General features: G+C 36.6%; 5 protein-coding genes across 6 annotated transcripts in view; 2 read left to right on the top strand and 3 right to left on the bottom strand.

Annotated features, from left to right (window-relative positions):
* The first annotated feature begins 153 nt into the window (after positions 1-153).
* LOC126369664 (probable tRNA(His) guanylyltransferase) lies at positions 154-1,835 on the top strand. Of its 2 annotated transcripts, XM_050014231.1 has the most exons (3): positions 154-351; positions 616-785; positions 890-1,835. In XM_050014231.1, exons 1-3 carry the CDS (start codon positions 177-179, stop codon positions 1,214-1,216), a joined length of 672 nt encoding a protein of 223 aa, XP_049870188.1. In that variant the 5' UTR covers positions 154-176; the 3' UTR covers positions 1,217-1,835. The 2 variants fall into 2 exon arrangements, with proteins under 2 accessions (XP_049870188.1, XP_049870180.1); XM_050014223.1 differs by having other exon boundaries at positions 154-785.
* LOC126369616 (V-type proton ATPase subunit d) lies at positions 1,283-3,524 on the bottom strand. The gene is made up of 4 exons (XM_050014123.1): positions 3,282-3,524; positions 2,624-3,132; positions 2,253-2,507; positions 1,283-2,168 (listed from the first exon to the last, which is right to left on the bottom strand). Exons 1-4 carry the CDS (start codon positions 3,400-3,402, stop codon positions 2,007-2,009), a joined length of 1,047 nt encoding a protein of 348 aa, XP_049870080.1. The 5' UTR covers positions 3,403-3,524; the 3' UTR covers positions 1,283-2,006.
* A 208-nt stretch (positions 3,525-3,732) lies between these two features.
* On the top strand, positions 3,733-4,344 carry LOC126369922 (succinate dehydrogenase assembly factor 4, mitochondrial-like). The gene is made up of 2 exons (XM_050014517.1): positions 3,733-3,880; positions 3,959-4,344. Exons 1-2 carry the CDS (start codon positions 3,832-3,834, stop codon positions 4,255-4,257), a joined length of 348 nt encoding a protein of 115 aa, XP_049870474.1. The 5' UTR covers positions 3,733-3,831; the 3' UTR covers positions 4,258-4,344.
* On the bottom strand, positions 4,319-7,661 carry LOC126369355 (pre-mRNA-splicing factor ATP-dependent RNA helicase DHX16). The gene is made up of 5 exons (XM_050013707.1): positions 7,183-7,661; positions 6,908-7,044; positions 5,261-6,824; positions 4,744-5,146; positions 4,319-4,573 (listed from the first exon to the last, which is right to left on the bottom strand). The coding sequence occupies exons 1-5, from the start codon at positions 7,509-7,511 to the stop codon at positions 4,352-4,354; spliced, it is 2,655 nt and encodes an 884-aa protein (XP_049869664.1). The 5' UTR covers positions 7,512-7,661; the 3' UTR covers positions 4,319-4,351.
* Positions 7,662-8,571: 910 nt separating this feature from the next.
* LOC126369288 (E3 ubiquitin-protein ligase MIB1) overlaps positions 8,572-16,246 on the bottom strand; it is a 131,920-nt gene continuing 124,245 nt past the window's right edge. The window contains exon 18 of the mRNA XM_050013649.1: positions 8,572-15,811. Within this exon, the coding sequence (XP_049869606.1) occupies positions 15,671-15,811 (141 nt within the window). The 3' untranslated portion in view covers positions 8,572-15,670. The remainder of the gene's footprint in view (positions 15,812-16,246) is intronic.

The following is a 16,246-nucleotide window of genomic DNA, read 5'->3' as shown; positions in this document are numbered from 1 at the left end:
CATTACACTACTGTTAATAAACCTTCAAAATCAGTTGGCCACTGTCACTGGTCACGCAATATTTGGTTGTACAATACTCGGTTGGGCTTTATCATGGTCGTGAATTATCGTTTCCCGCAGTCAGCAGGGTGAATGAATGAATGAACGAATAAATGAAGTGAAAGAAGAGAGGAGGGATGTCGAACGTGGGCAAATTATTGCAATTTAAACGATATTGTGAAATTTTAACACAAAATTCTATTACTTATTACAAAATACAAAAAATGGCAAAAAGTTCTTTCGAGTACGTTAAAAATTTCGAATCGGATGATACATTGCTCCCTAATACATGGATAGTTGTGCGACTCGATGGCAAGTGTTTTCATAAGTTTTCAGATGACCATAACTTTGTTAAACCTAATGATGTAAGAGCCCTAAACTTGATGAATTATGCTGCTTTTAATGTGTTTCGAGAGTTCAATGATCTCCTTATGGCATTTGGACAAAGTGATGAATATTCTTTTATATTCAAGAAGCAAATGACACTATACAAGAGAAGAGCTGCCAAACTGTTAACTACTATCAATAGCAAATTTTCATCATCTTATGTCTACTATTGGAGTAAATTTTTCCCAGATGAAAAGTTGAAATATCCCCCAACCTTTGATGGTCGAGTAGTGTTATATCCAACAGAAGAAAATCTAATAGATTATATGAAATGGAGGCAAGCAGATGTACACATCAACAATTTATATAATACTACATTTTGGGCACTTGTTTTAAAAGCCAATCTTAGCCCCACCCAGGTGTGTATCAAGAACTTAAAGTATTTCAATACCAAATGTGATGCATTGCCTTCAGAGAACTTGGCTCTGCTTTGTATAAAAATATTGTTCTCTTTATTTTTCAGGCAGAAAAGCGGCTCTGTGGCACAGTGTCAGCAGATAAAAATGAAATATTATTCAAGGAGTTTAATATTAACTATAATAATGAAGCAGAAATGTTCAAGAGAGGAACATTATTACTGAAAAAAACTATTTCTGTTGATAGTTTGCAGAAGACAGTGATTGTAGATGTACATGATGATATGTTGAAGGATAAGTTTTGGACTAATCATTCAAGTTTGCTAGTACTTAAACCATCAAAACAAAAACTTTTATATGAGGGCCCCATTACCAACATCATACAAGAACAAATTAATAGCAAAGAAAATAATGCAATTTCAAATCAAAGTTAGTAAATAAATAATTATTGATAATAATAACAGTTTCAATATTCTCCCCACTTGTTCAATAAAAGACAATTTTTAAACAGATAATTTAATATTGAACTAATACAAGTATTTATACAGTTGAACAATCTATAATAAGAATGCTATTATAATTCTTAGTAACACCTCCCTGTTGGAATTATATTTTTAATTTAATGGAAAAATAGACATGATGGAATTATCCAGGATCAACATAGATTTTCTGATTTAAGTGCAAAGGACACTAAAATAACATTTAAATCATGTTAATTATTATTTTTAAAACTGGTAATCCATTTTCGTTTTACTTTATAATTACAATGATTTAAGCAAGTCACATTTACATAAATCTCATAAATCTATATAATATTAAAGCATAGTACAGCAATTAAATTTTTGATATTTTTTACATGATTAATAAATCTGATTGTGACACAGACTGCAATAAATAATTTATTACTTTTGGATGATCAAATAAAATATATTTTTATTATTATTCTCTTAATACTGTTAACAAACTTGTCAAAAGATAGGGCAAAGTAACATTATCTACAATAACAATGATATACAGCTGTTGTCTTTTCAGAATAAAACCTGATGTGTATTCTTAACTTATTTCTACGTCATAGTATAATGTAGATATTATGAATACATACAGGGCTATATGCAGTAGCCTGTTTTAACAACTTAATGCGAGTTTAACAAGCACTAGTGCCTTTACACAAGGTCTAATGTACAAATCGGAATTATTCTTTTTATAAATTCAAGCTACACAGTTTTAGAAAATGGGAATGTAGTTGTCGATTTTTGCACGGTGCTTCTGCGATACACACTCACTGATCCATACAATGTTTCGGCATTCTTGCTCCTTCAACTTCAGGTAAGCGTAGAACACACCAAAATGGAATTGTTGCAAGAATGCATGGACATTCAAACGCACCTGGAACAAAAAACAAATTTGAATATATGGGTATTACGTGAAAATTAAATGTGTCTTTCAGAAAGATAACATTTTTAATTATACCTCATATTCAAAGAACTTGTCTTCCAAAGTCTTATCACCAACATTGCTTCCAGCACCTTCAAAGAGGGCTGAGTATTCAGCATAATATTCTGCAACTGCCTTTACTTGTTCATAATCATCTGCACGAGCCAGTGCAGCCAGTCCATCAGGGTTCAGTTTACCGCAACGAGGGTACAGTTTAGCACGGTCATCCTTAGACAGTTCAGTTCCAAAGGAGTTGATGGTAATGATGATAGCACGACGGTCAGCTTCAAACTAAATAAAAATATTTTAACTATTAGTCATGTGACAATATTATAACAATTTATATACAAAATGTAGTTTATTTCTCTTTATCTTTTCAAGAAAAATAAATCGTTAAAGATACTTACAGCCAAAATTTCACACATGACATCAGCAGTGGTGCCACCAATCTCCTTGCAGAATTCATAGAAAGCCTCCAGATAGGCTTTGTAGAGAGTGTTACGGATGATCTCAATATTCATTTCATCAAGATCCTGCTCGCTGATGCAGTCCACAAAGAATGGGGCCAAGGGTGTATCCACAAGGACAGCATTGTATAGCTCAGCAGGTGTAGAAGCCACATGAATAGCTTCCATCTGTTCAAATGATCCCAGGGGGTGGCATTTGGGAATCAGCTCAGAAATTGGTCTCTGGTGCAAAGTACCAGTGATCAGCAGAATGATGTTGTCAATCATGTAGCTGTATGTTATGAAGTCCAGGAAGGTACTCAGTGGAGCTACAGAATGGTTCCTGAGGTAGGTGTACTCAATGACGAGTTTTTCTCGGAGTTTGTCATCGATTGTCGCCACAGAGAGAGGGCTCGGTTCGTTAGCGAGAAAGGTGCCATAGTCAGTGCCCTGTAGGTGAAGCTTCAAATCTGCAAACAAATATCGCCCACCCAGGATATTTATCAAAGTTAACAATGAATTTCAAAAACTGCGACTTATTTAATATCTTCACTGTCACAAAATAAACGTTCTTCAATTATTATAAAAGCATTGTAGAAATAAGGAAATAAACACAAACCTTCCAGTGTTTCACATTGCACCAAGTTCAGGTAATCGGATTGCTTGAGGATGCCACACTTAAATCCACGGCACAACCCCTCCAAATATCCCGCGTCGATGTTAAATATCCATCCCTTCATCTTGATAAACTTTCCTTCGTCGAATAACAAGGATTTTATCCAAAATTATTCTACCTTCGATCCCTACCTATCACTCCCCAAATCCAACAATAGTAGAAGGATATCAGTCGACCATTGATCATATGATTCAACCATAGTCAAACTGAGAATTATAGTGTTACCATTTTATAGGATAGGATTAGATCCCTACCTGCTGGCTGGCTGGGCGAAGTCGTCTCCTGTCGGGTTGGCATCGGATGATCGGACTGTGAATGGGGCTGTTTAACTAGGCAAAAGCAAAAGTTGTTGAAAAGTTGACATTGACGTAGCATCTCTACTTGGTCTGTGACATTGACAGTTAAGTTTCTGAACGTAAATTGACGCTAAAACGTCACGTAAAAAAGTGTAAATGGAATTTATGGCACTATTATTAATTTCAAAAGCGTAAAAATGATGCGTCTTAATATGATTAGAAATACAATAGAAATTTACAATTTAGGTGAGATGATAAATTTTAAACATAATATTTGTTTATTCAAGTTTTTGTTGTTAATAATTTGTGTTGTATTTTTATCAGGATCGTCAGTAAATGTATTAAAAATATGCAAATATTCTCAAACGACGAAACCAGAAGGTCTTGAAGAAAAACCAAAAGAATCTAAACGATTAGCTGAATTTAGAAAAAAATTGAGAGAAACGACGCCTATTGGTGACCTTGGTGAACAACCACTTACGCCGCCGACTGTAAAGGAGGATCCCCTGCCTCCATGGCCTGACAATAGAAATCCTCATACAGGGGAGGTGAATGGTCCAAGAGGACCAGAGCCAACAAGATATGGGGACTGGGAAAGAAAGGGAAGGGTTTCGGATTTCTGATAAGATAATGTAAATAATATCAATTGTGATTGCTCCGCTTAGTCGTAATTAGAAGATGCAATAAAAAATAAAATTCTGTTGAGTTTATTTTCTATTAACTATTTGCAGATTTGCCCACAGTTTTAGGCATTTTCTTGTTAGTGGAATCTTCCAATTCTTTCGATTTGTAATAATGTGGAGCCACTTCTAATAACCATTTGCTTTCTATTTCTGTAACCTGCCGCATAAACTCTTTTGAAGTGAATACAAGCTCATGATATATCACCCAGCGAGGCAACTCTTCAAACAAAGCACTGTTAGGGTGAATCATGACAGTCTGAAACAAAGGAAAATTATTAGTTTGATACATAGAAAAATATATTATTCATTTCATATAGTAAACCACTGAGACATACATGCATGGCTTGGGTTAAAACAAGTCATGAAACTCATCAATCTAAGCATGAAAAAATTTTTACTAATGAATTAGTTATAGAATTTACTTACTTGATTGTGTTTTACAGTTTTATAGTGTCCACCTTTTGAAAATTTGGCGATGTGGTAGAAATAACCAGCAGTAATAGCTTTTCGAATGTTGGTGTCATCAGATATGCTTGAAACCATATCTATTTCGACTCTCTCCATCAAACCAGCTAGCTGCTCCCGAACATCCCTTGCTCTTTTCATAGACCTATACTGCACAAAGTTCTCATAACACCACTGCACTGAATAATCTGAACCAAGCCATTGATTGTAAACATTCATTAAAGTCAAGTGGTCTCCACGGGGATGGAAGAAGTTTTTCCTGGCAGTGTCTGCATGTATTATTTTATCTTTAGGCCGGTAGAATACGGAACTGTTCACAGATAACATGGCTGCAATTGTTACAATTTCTTCTGAACATTTGTACCTGAAAATAAGAAAATATAATTAGATGTGAAGATTATTATGTAACACTTGTGTAATAAAATAAAAAATAAATGCAGAAAACAAAAGTAAATTTGTAATAAAAATTTCAACATACTTTTCACTAGCTAACAGCATTTTAGCTAGCATAGGATCAGTTGGAAATTCAGCCATTCTTCTACCTGCTTTAGTCAGTTCACCATGATGATTAAGAGCACCTAGAGCATAGAGCTGCTCTAACGCCAGAACTAATGTTTCATGTGGTGGAGGATCTAAGAAGTCAAAATGGATAAGATCATTTATTCCCAAAGCTTTCAAAGTGAGCACAGCATTTCCTAAATTAATTCGTTGAATTTCTGGAACAGTGTTGTCTTCCAGCTCATACTTATATGCCCAGGCAGTGTAGAGCCTGAAACATTTCCCAGGGGCGACACGTCCAGCTCTGCCTGCTCTTTGGTTTGCAGAAGCTTTGGAAATGGGCACTACCATTAGACTTTCCATTCCTGTTTTAGAATTAAAGTTGTTTTGTTTGGCAAAACCTGGATCAATGACATAAATAATATTATCTATTGTCAATGAAGTCTCAGCAATATTTGTAGCTAACACAACTTTTCGAGCTCCTTCAGGAGTTGGTTCAAATATTTTTGCCTGCATATCACTAGGCAAGTTTGCATACACAGGTAAAATTACAAGTTCCCTCAATTTTTTACCAATTCTTTTGGTCCTTTCTTGCAACATTTCCACACAAGTCTCAATTTCTTCTTGGCCTGTGAGAAATACAAGGATGTCTCCAAGTGGCTGAGTAGCATGTATTTGTAACACTGATACAACACAGGCATCAACATAGTCAGCCTCTGGTGCTTTGGTATAATAAATGTCTACAGGGAATCTTCTGCCTGGAATCCTAAAAATTGGAGCATCATCAAAGAATTTTGAAAACTTTTCTGCATCAAGTGTTGCACTAGATATAAGCAACTTAAGATCGGGCCTAAATCTGGTTATATCTTTAACCAGACCAAATAAGATATCAGTATGTAGTGTACGTTCATGAGCCTCGTCAATGATCATAACACTGTAAGAAGCTAGATCAGGTTCTGACAGGAATTCTCTGTGTAATGTGCCGTCTGTCATATATTTAATAACTGTTCTATCAGATGTGCAGTCTTCAAATCTTATACTGTATCCAACCTCATTGCCCAATTTGACATTCATTTCTTGTGCAACTCTAGCAGCTACTGACATTGCAGCTACTCTTCTTGGTTGTGTGCAACCAATTTTTTTGCCATCTTTAGTAAATCCTGCTTCATGGAGATATTGTGGTATTTGTGTGGTTTTACCAGACCCTGTTTCTCCTTCCACAATCAGTATTTGGAATTTCTTTATTGATTCTATTAGGGAGTCCCTAAATGGAAATACAGGAAGTGATTTTTTTGTCTCTTCAATTGTCATGCGCATTTTTTGATATTCAGACTTTTCAGCCTCTTCTTTTTTTTCCTTTGTCCCATCCAACTGTAGGGCTTGAATAAAGTCAATTTGTTCATCCAGTAGTAACTCATATTCATCTTGTGCTTTTGCATCTTTTGCCCCAAATGTAAAAAAGGCTGATTTGATTTGCTCCTGCTCCCATTTCCTCTGTTCAGAATTAGGCAACTTTTCATTATCATCAACTTCAATATATTCTCCTGAAACAATAAAAGTTATTGATATCAACTTTATACAGTTCTACAAGTTGTATATTGCACAACATATTATAATCTTGACTTACCCTTTTCACCTTTTCCCAAATCTTGTGGCATGTGATATCTTTGTACATTTTCAAGTTCTCGAGCCCTTTCATGTTCTTTTGCTAATTTTAACAATGTTTTCTTGTGTTCTCTTTCTTTTTTCTCTCTCTCAGTTAAGCTGAAACAAATATGTAACAGTTACAGTGACAAATGGCAATATAATATCTTGTAAATAGTATACTGTATATTTATACAGTGTGTGTTCATGTTTATTTATTTTTACTGTGTATTTTAGGTTAGAAAGGTCACTACTTACATGCTTTCATCAAACAGGTATTCATCGTCAGCTATGTCAGCCTCTAATTCTATAACCTTATCGTCCTTTCTCTTCTCTAAATACTTCCTACGGGATTGGACTCGAAGCTTGGGCAGGATTTTATCTCGATCTTCGGATTCCAGCTTTAAGCGTTTCGCAGCTTCTTCATAGGAGCGTTTACTAGATGTCTCAGTCACCTTCTTTACCTTATTCTCATCTCGTTTCTTCAGCCGGTTTGCAAACTCATCGCGTTCTTTTAAATCTTTACGCCGTGTCTCTTCAGCACTATCAGAGTCCGAAGAATATCGTCGTTTACCACTTTTCTCCATAGTGACACTTTCCGGGATACTAAGTGATGTTTAAAATATTTGATTATGATATTTTATTCGTGTCCTCGTGTAAATTCACAATGAAAACAATATATGCAATAATATTACATTTGTATCACACGAAATGTTTGTCAATTTTGACAGTATTTTTTTTAATTCCTGAACGAAAATCTCATTTTTTTTTTGTTTTGGTTTTCCCCGAAGGGTAAGGCAAAGGGAACTATGCCCATACAGCCATGTCTTACGTATTTTTTTTCTTGATGATTAATGAAATGATGAAAGGTGATGATGATGAAACCTAAGCCCCCACCCTCGGAGTAGACTCCTACTCCGAACCCCAAACGAATTAACTCAAAAGTCCGCATAAACTTTCGAGTTATGAAGCGGCTTCCTGCCACGAAGCGAAAATAGGCAGATACACTTTGTTGATTGAATTATCCGATATAATAACACTCGCGAATATCTTCCGACTAACTTAATGCGATCATTAACCACAAAACACCACTTCGTATTAATTATTTAGATTATTCAATGAAGAAAGCAACTGTCCCGTTCCCGTTTCCCGCCTAAAAGCCACGAAAATCTCAGTAATCGTTTCCGTTTGGCACAATTTGGAATTTTCTGGCCTGGTTACATAGACCTTTAGGCCACAGTAATCGTTTGGTATCAATTTGGTATAATATGATGGCTTGGTTCATTCTGCAGATGATATCATGCCATTTTTTTAATACATAGTTGTTGTTGGCGATGGGTTGGTATAAAATCTTCCTTATTGAATATTTGACTGGTATTATTTGATCATGAATACCGAAAGTGGTCATCTGACTGCCTCAATGATATAGTATTAAAGATTACAATCTTATTCAGGGGCATTGTAATGCCTATTCCTAGTGCATGTTTTATCTACTACACAAAACGTTATGTGTATTGAGATTTCTAACATAATCTTATGATGAGCAGCACGGTACCTGGTAGCGAAAAGTATATAACTATACAAAGTCCTACCTTGTTTTTTATACTAGGGAGTTTTAGATAAGGTCAGGTAAATAAAACAACACAATATATATTATTATAAACATTTTCATATAACAATAATTCATACAAACTTACTAAAGCGAATGGGTACAATAGGTATCTTAGCTAGACAGGTACTAATAAATAAAGAACACTAAAGTGTAATTTAGGCACTTACAGAAGTTATTATTGCATCAAACACTAACAAATTGCAAAAGCATTTGGCACTCTTGATGATCATGAGTTGAATTTTATTTTATGTGAAGTGGAATGACTGTGTTAAAGATTTACTAAAACTGCGTTAAAGGAATGCTACAGTAAGATTTTAAAATTACATACAAATAAATTAATTTTAATTATTTTCAATTAAATTGAATAATGTAAGTGCAACTTTACTTTGTTTTTTCTATCAGTGACATAAATAATATAACATATAAATCGATAAGAATATTAAAATGGTTACATAAGTACATAACAATTAACCTGACGCATTGATGAATCTTGTGATAATTGACGTTAATTTATTTGCGATAAAAAGTGATACATCACATATCAATTTGGGTATAAATAACATAAATAATTATTAATTTCCTTATTTTAATTAGTGCTATTTATAAGGTTACCTACATGTTATACACCGTTGGTAGATAAGGTTGCTTACATAATATTTCTTAATAAATAACATAAATGCAGAACAATTGTATTTTTAAGCAAGTCGCCTTTTAAAATTGGCATAGAATTGAGTTTATAAACTTATAATTTAATTTCTTCCTAGAGTTATGAGCCTTGGTTTTATTTATAGTCTAAATAAGAAGTTCTACTTATTGTGCCATAATCATAAAAGTAATTCTAATTTATACTCAACATCACAAGTTTCGATTTTGAGTGTAACTAATGCCATTTTTATAACAGTGTAACAATGAGGCGTAGCACTTGAGTTCTTAGAATTGGGGTAAATAACTGGATCAAGGATAAATGAATAAGAATTCCGTATTTTTCAGGTTTTTTTTACACAAAAATACACTGCGTACACAGGCGTAACGCTACCGTTGTACTTGAAGGTCTCGAGAACCTACAAACAAAATATTGTAAATCCTTCCTATTTTCTTCAGATTTACTCTGTGTCTCTAGACCTTCAAGTAGTGGCAAAAAGGTGTTGAATTCATTTAGTTTCGTTTATCTATGACAAAAATAATAATTTCGATGGCCGCTACACTTACGCCATCTATTGTTGCTGAGCACGGGTCCCGACACCCTTAAGATCTTTGCAATATAACTGTTTTGCATTCCAACAAAACAATTATTATGTGTGAAATAAAACACACAGTGTATTATGAAGAAGCTGTCTATGAATTTCACCTTTTATAAGATAGAAGAGTACAAACATACCTGAATTCTCCTTGTGTTTGTGTTTTCTGTCTCTTTCTTACTCACCGCAAGGCGCCCCCGTCATTCTTCGTCAGGCGCATTACTTGTCAAATCATAGTCTTCATACACCAGCAAGGCACTTTGGTGTACACTGTGTGTTTTATTTCACACATAATAATTGTTTTGTTGGAATGCAAAACAGTTATATTATGTGTTCTCATAAAACACACAGTGTATTATGAAGATGTGTTTGTTATCTGCTGGTGAAGTAAGCTTAAACGCTATGTGAATGAATTAAATAGAATATTAATTTAATTAAAACACTTCAGTTTTTTAATTTATTTACTTACTATTGTTCTATAAAGTTATAAAGCAAGTTTAATCAAAAAGAATGCTTTGTATCAGTCTGTGAATTTATCCAATTCTTAACTTATTATAATTAAAATAACAATGAATTAAATTTGTATTATAGTTTTTAAACTTAATAAAATTATTTCTTTTGAGTAATCATAATGAGATCTTTTAAGTATTTATTAAAATATACCTTCTTCTTACTTAATAAAGTGACTAACATTAGTAAAGATTTAGAAAATGTAACAAAAATTAGAGTAAACATTTTAAACACTGTTAAAATTAGAATAAAGTAAATCAACATTTTTAACAGTTGCATTTTCTTTAACCTCCCTACGGTAATATTTAGTAAATGTGTCTGAAGATTTCCAATTACCTCGCCTGAGGATTTCTTCGATTGGTCGATTGTCCAGCCAGCTCCTGGAGGCAACTGCAGACCGAACGCTACCTGGAGGTGCATCAATACCAGCCTCTCTAAAAATGCTTTTTATCCAACCGGCGATCATCGTCCTTGTGGCTGGCTTCACTTGCCCCGTTATGGAAATAAATAGACTTGTAATATTACTACTCCTCCGTGCTTCAGATACCGTGATTAGTTGTTGAATATGTTTTACAGGACATATTTTTTCATTTTCATGTTTCTTTAGTATCCAGCCTGACTGTCTGCTTTGACCTGTATCTGTTTTAGACCCAAATTTAGGCCATAGGGTTAGTTGTTCTTGAGAAAATTCCACATTTTCTTGGGATATGTCTAACAGTGTCAAGTCATGAATACGCCTTCCGGAGGCAAGCAAGAGAATAATTGCAGATCTTCTGGATGTATCAAACAAGGAGCCAGAGTTTGGATTAGTTATAAGCCAGTTAAATAATATTTCTGTGTTCCAAATTGGTACTTTCTGTGGCTGTGGCCTGGCATGTGAAATGGCCTTTAAAATTTGATGTACGAAGAAGTTTTTAGATATTTGGTCGTTATTTGCACAGTATGTTGCAACTGCAGATTTGTGCAGTAAAATGGTTTTATATGCCAGCTTGTCCTCCAAATATAATTTGGCCAGGAACCTAGCGACATTATTCCCTTGAGGATATTTTTCATTAACATTGTGACTTTTACACCAAGCTAGCCATCTATTTATAGGTGCACTGTATGTGGTAAGTGTAGAAGCTCGCCAGCTACTATTTAAAAGGTTTCTTTCATTTAAGCTCCAGTGCCCTATTTTGTCTGACCACCCCCAATTTTCCATGCTTGAAGAGCCAGTTTGTCCACTTGAGGTGGACATAGTCCTGTCGTTTGGTCTATTAAGCTGTTCTGTAGGTTGGTGATCGTCATTGGAGCTTCTTGGGCCCGTGCTTGGATGTCCGCCATCCAAAAGCACTGCGGCCACGTTGGTGCTATTAGGATATATGTTCCCCTCGCCTCGTTCAGATGAGCCAACACTCTTGGTATCATACTGGGAGGTGGAAACACCCAGGCTATCCGATAGTTCCATACTTGGGTGAATGCGTCGCAAAAGCTTGCTGACCCGTCTCTGGAGTCTAGCGTAGCGTATTGAGGGACGACTGCCGTCTTTTTGGACGCGAACAGGTCGATATCGGGCACACCCCACTTTTTGAATATGGCCTCCGAGGCCTGGGGTAACAAGTGCCACTCTGGAACTGGTCGATTTCTCGACAAGCGATCCGCGATTCCATTTAACCTTCCCGGAAGGTATGCGGCCGACAGCATGAGATTGAGCTGCTCGGTTAGTTCCATTAGTTTTGTGGTAAGTTCCAGCAGACTTAGCGACTTGGTACCCCCTTCGTTGCGTATGTAAGCAACAAGGGTTCGATTGTCTGATTGTATCAGTACATGAGCATTTATTAATTGTTTTTGTTCTAGTTTTATGGCTCTGTACACTGCATACAGTTCTTTTTTGTTTGAGTGCCAACCTTGTTGGTGTGGTAACCAAGTTCCTGCTAAGTGTAGGTTGTTGAGGTGAGCTCCCCAGCCCGCATCCGCTGCGTCTGTTGTTAGAAAGTGAGTCACCTTGCTCTTGTGTAGAGGAATGGAACTTTTGTTTATATTTTTTAGCCACCAAGTCAGGTCTTGATGTACATTTTGGGGTATAGTTTTTCTCTGCCTTGGTCTGCCTTTGAATTGTTTGAGAAAAATTTGCATCCGTCGACATTTCAACCTCCCCTGAGGTATTGTAAAATTTGCAAAGTTTAGTTGCCCTAACAGAGACTGTGTCTCTTTTTGATTTATGTTGTTTTTTTCTAAAAGTTTTGTTATTGTCATCTTTATCTTTTGTATTTTCTTTAAAGGTAGTGCAATTGTTTTTAATTCCGTATCCCACACTAGGCCCAGATACTCTAGTTTGTGTTGTGGGTTCAGAACTGACTTGCCATAATTTATGCGCCAGCCTAAGTTCTCTAGGACTTTTAAGGTTTCCGCAACCTGGTCCACTAGTGTGAGATGATCTTGGTTGACTATCAAAAAATCGTCCAGATAAACAACAAGACGCATTCCCTTTTTTCGAAGGGTCTCCGCGACCCAGTTGGAAACCGCTGCGAAAGTCCGTGGAGCTGAAGACAGGCCAAATGGAAGTGCCGTTAACTGCAGTATTTCCCCATTGTAAATTATGCGCAGAAAGCGTCTGTGACTTGAAGCAATTGGCAAATGAAAATATGCCTGTTGGAGGTCTATTTTCACTAGCCAATCGTTGTTCTGAAGAAATTCCCTCACATCCACTTGGGAAATTAATTGGAAGTGTTTTGTAAACACATGGTTGTTCAGGCCCCTCAGATCGAATATGGGTCGGACACTTCCATCTGGCTTTGGTCTCAGAAATATCTTCGAATGGAAACCCGCATTGGTCTCTATAGGTTGTTCCAATACCTTTTTGTTTTTTAGGTCGTTTATTACTAGAGTCATGTCCGGTGTTGTTTTCGTTGTAAAGTTTTTTATCACATTTTTGTTGGGATATTGTAATGGAGGGTGTGTTAAGAAAGGGATGCGACCCTTCGTTATTAACTTTAGTATAAATGGATTGGCTCCTAACTCTATCCATGCTGAAACATGATCTTTCAGGCACCCCCCCTGGAATTCTTTCTGATAATAGTCATTTTTGTTTACCACTGGACTCTCCAACACCAACATTGGTGTTGAAGCCTTTACGAAAGTTATTTGGTTTTTTGTTAAATTTATTCTTTTTCTCATGTTTAGCTTTTTTGTCAAAATGGTCTTGTTTTTTGTAATTATTATGAAATTTGTTTGAAGCTGTGGTAGGTTTTTGTTTAGTTTGCACAATAGGTTGTAACCATGAACGAACTCCTCCTAAAGATTGAATTACATTAGTGAGGGCCTCTTTTTCAAATAAGTATTCAGAACTGGGTGGAATATTTTGGAGCATAGCTTTTAAATTTGGATTAGAAATTTCTTTTAGTATGCGTTCTCGACGAATCTCAATACTTTCTGCTCTTTTCCCACAAGTAATTTGCATAAGTGTTTCGAAACTCTTATAAGAAGGAGAGCCTGGACCAAATACAGCAGTGAATTTATCAAATAAAGTTGTTGCATTTAAGTCGTTACGGTTTGCTGAAGCCCAGTCAATAATACCTTGTAGTCCAGACTGCAATAATTGTCTCTGTTCTAAAATGTTATTGGACATTCCTGCTAACAGTTGGTCAGTAGATGCCAAATACTCTTTTGTTTTAGTGATATTACAAAATTCTTCATTGACCCTCAGGCCGATAAAACCTGGAGTGGCAACATAGGATTGCAATGCTTTCTTGTACCTGATTCCTTTCCATCCCTGACTATTAAACTGTTGCAGTTGCGAAAGTTCACTAAGCCTATCCTTATCAGCTGTTGGTATTATCTTTTTTTCATCAAAATCTAGCTTGATAGATCCCAAAGAAAGATTGGATGTCGATGGAGTGGTGGGATTTGTGAGAAACGGTGTTTGATTTTGTTCGAACCTACTAGAACTAGGTCCCGGTTGATCAATGTTACTCTGAGAAGTATTAGTAGCGGATAAACACTGCGGTAACTGTGTGAGATAACCTGATATAAACCCTACTTGTTGGATCAACGAGTCTATTCGCGGGTCTGAGAAGTTATTACATTTTCTCCGCTTATTAGGAGGCACCGAAGCAGAGCTTTCCTCATCCTCCGAAGAAGAGGAAGAGCTCTCTTCGTCTGTTGATTGCCGGCACTCCGCGGGGCGAGAGTCGCGGTCTCCATCCGAAGCACCGGTAGTCTCCCGTAGCTCAGATTCGCTCATTATTAAAGTGTACTCACCGACACTCGCTATTCCAACACAAAAAATCCAAATATTGATAGTTTTACACTGTTAAAACACTATAATTGCGCACAGAAAAAACTTAACGTGCATTTCGCGGCGAAATTCTTAAACGCTATGATTTGACAAGTAATGCGCCTGACGAAGAATGACGGGGGCGCCTTGCGGTGAGTAAGAAAGAGACAGAAAACACAAACACAAGGAGAATTCAGGTATGTTTGTACTCTTCTATCTTATAAAAGGTGAAATTCATAGACAGCTTCTTCATAATACACTGTGTGTTTTATGAGAACACATAATATAAGACTTGATATCGTTGTGAAATATTTGCCAAGCCGCGGAAACATTCGCGTCGCGTCAATCAAGATATTTGTCTCATTGGTACACTGTATAGGTCGACGACCGGGATGTTGTAGTATTAGGATAACATTGACAGGCGCTGGTGAAGCACCATCGCCATGCATCCTCCATTTATGACAACTGTAATAAATGCGTCTTTATAGGATGCGGAGATCGTTGCGGCCACGTGCCATAAAGTCCTTGGGGTTAAAGAGGCTACATTGAAACAATTCATCTAAAAAGCAAAATTGCAATTTGTCATTTATACAGGGTGTTAGTGACACCGTAACGAAAACTTGGGAGATGATCCAGACTATGTTTCGGAGTTGATATCAAGTGGAATTTCCTATCGGATAATTCATGAAAATGTGTGTTTTTTATTATTTTCAGTTCCATACTTTTGCGACGGAAAATTCCACTTTATACTAATCATGGTCTAAATATCCCACAAAGTTTTCGTTACGTCTTTAACTCCCTGTATAAGTAAGTGCGCAGTGTCAACAAAACAAGGAGCAATATTGCTTTATTAGATGTATTGCTCCGATGTGGCATTTTTAACTCCCTGTCGCCCCTCCCTGTCACTCTAGCAACAGCTAGAGTTGGTAGATAGTACTCAAGAACTAGATTTGCTATAGGAATTTCATACAATGTGCAGGGGGGTTAAAAAGGCCATATCGAAGAAATTCATCTAAAAAAAATGCGCAATTGCGCACTTACTTTTATTTGCGGAAATGTCAAATAGCAATATTGCTTTTTATATGAATTGCTTTCATGTGGCCTGTTTAACCCCCCAGTTGTCTCGAGTATCTAATACAACAAGATACGTTTCTCGACTTGCTTGCGGCAGATGGGGCAGACGGTGATGCGGTCGCCGCACATCTGGCACATGCCGTGGCCGCACAGGAAGATCATGTTCTTCAGTCGGTCCAAGCAGATCGGGCACATTGTCTGTTGAATAATAATACACGTTAATTACACGTTGAAACTATTTGGATTTCTTCGTATATGCGGGTCCCTATATCCCTTTCTACAAGCGCTGGGGTTTTCAGCGGCTTCTGCAGGTTACTCCTTTACTTTACGAGAGATCCTACGTTACGCCAAAGGAACGACACAAGGTGCCAAGTTTCTCTTAAAAGCGTGGGGACGTAAGTTTCCCTCTTTGAGCGGGTATCGCCGTCGGTCCACTTTGGCTGCTTCGCTTCGACATCTCCTTAGGCAATTCTGGCCAAGGAGTGAACGCTATCCGAAGCAAATGTCTAAAAGAGGAGTTTGAAATAAAGCAGTGACACGATTGTTCCTTGATGTTGCCGCGGCGCGGGCTGACTGAGACTCTTGTTGACCTAATTGGAGCATGCGCTACACAATTGGCGCTTAAGATAGAAG

Source organism: Pectinophora gossypiella, chromosome 1 (genome assembly GCF_024362695.1).
Source record: "Pectinophora gossypiella chromosome 1, ilPecGoss1.1, whole genome shotgun sequence".
NCBI lineage: Eukaryota > Metazoa > Arthropoda > Insecta > Lepidoptera > Gelechiidae > Pectinophora > Pectinophora gossypiella.
The sequence above is the reverse complement of the archived record's forward strand: the minus strand, read 5'-3'. Positions and strand labels throughout refer to the sequence as shown.

Excerpts from the sequence above, each read along its gene's own strand:
- LOC126369922 (XM_050014517.1), top strand. The coding sequence starts at position 3,832 with ATGATGCGTCTTAATATGATTAGAAATACAATAGAAATTTACAATTTA. Across the intron at positions 3,881-3,958 it reads AATAGAAATTTACAATTTAG|GATCGTCAGTAAATGTATTA; the intron begins GTGAGATGATAA and ends TATTTTTATCAG.
- LOC126369664 (XM_050014223.1), top strand. The coding sequence starts at position 177 with ATGTCGAACGTGGGCAAATTATTGCAATTTAAACGATATTGTGAAATT. Across the intron at positions 786-889 it reads CCAATCTTAGCCCCACCCAG|GCAGAAAAGCGGCTCTGTGG; the intron begins GTGTGTATCAAG and ends TTTATTTTTCAG.
- LOC126369616 (XM_050014123.1), bottom strand. The coding sequence starts at position 3,402 with ATGAAGGGATGGATATTTAACATCGACGCGGGATATTTGGAGGGGTTG. Across the intron at positions 2,508-2,623 it reads TCATGTGTGAAATTTTGGCT|TTTGAAGCTGACCGTCGTGC; the intron begins GTAAGTATCTTT and ends ATTTTTATTTAG. Across the intron at positions 2,169-2,252 it reads ACAAGTTCTTTGAATATGAG|GTGCGTTTGAATGTCCATGC; the intron begins GTATAATTAAAA and ends TTTTTGTTCCAG.
- LOC126369355 (XM_050013707.1), bottom strand. The coding sequence starts at position 7,511 with ATGGAGAAAAGTGGTAAACGACGATATTCTTCGGACTCTGATAGTGCT. Across the intron at positions 6,825-6,907 it reads TTTGGGAAAAGGTGAAAAGG|GAGAATATATTGAAGTTGAT; the intron begins GTAAGTCAAGAT and ends TTATTGTTTCAG. Across the intron at positions 5,147-5,260 it reads ATGCTGTTAGCTAGTGAAAA|GTACAAATGTTCAGAAGAAA; the intron begins GTATGTTGAAAT and ends TCTTATTTTCAG.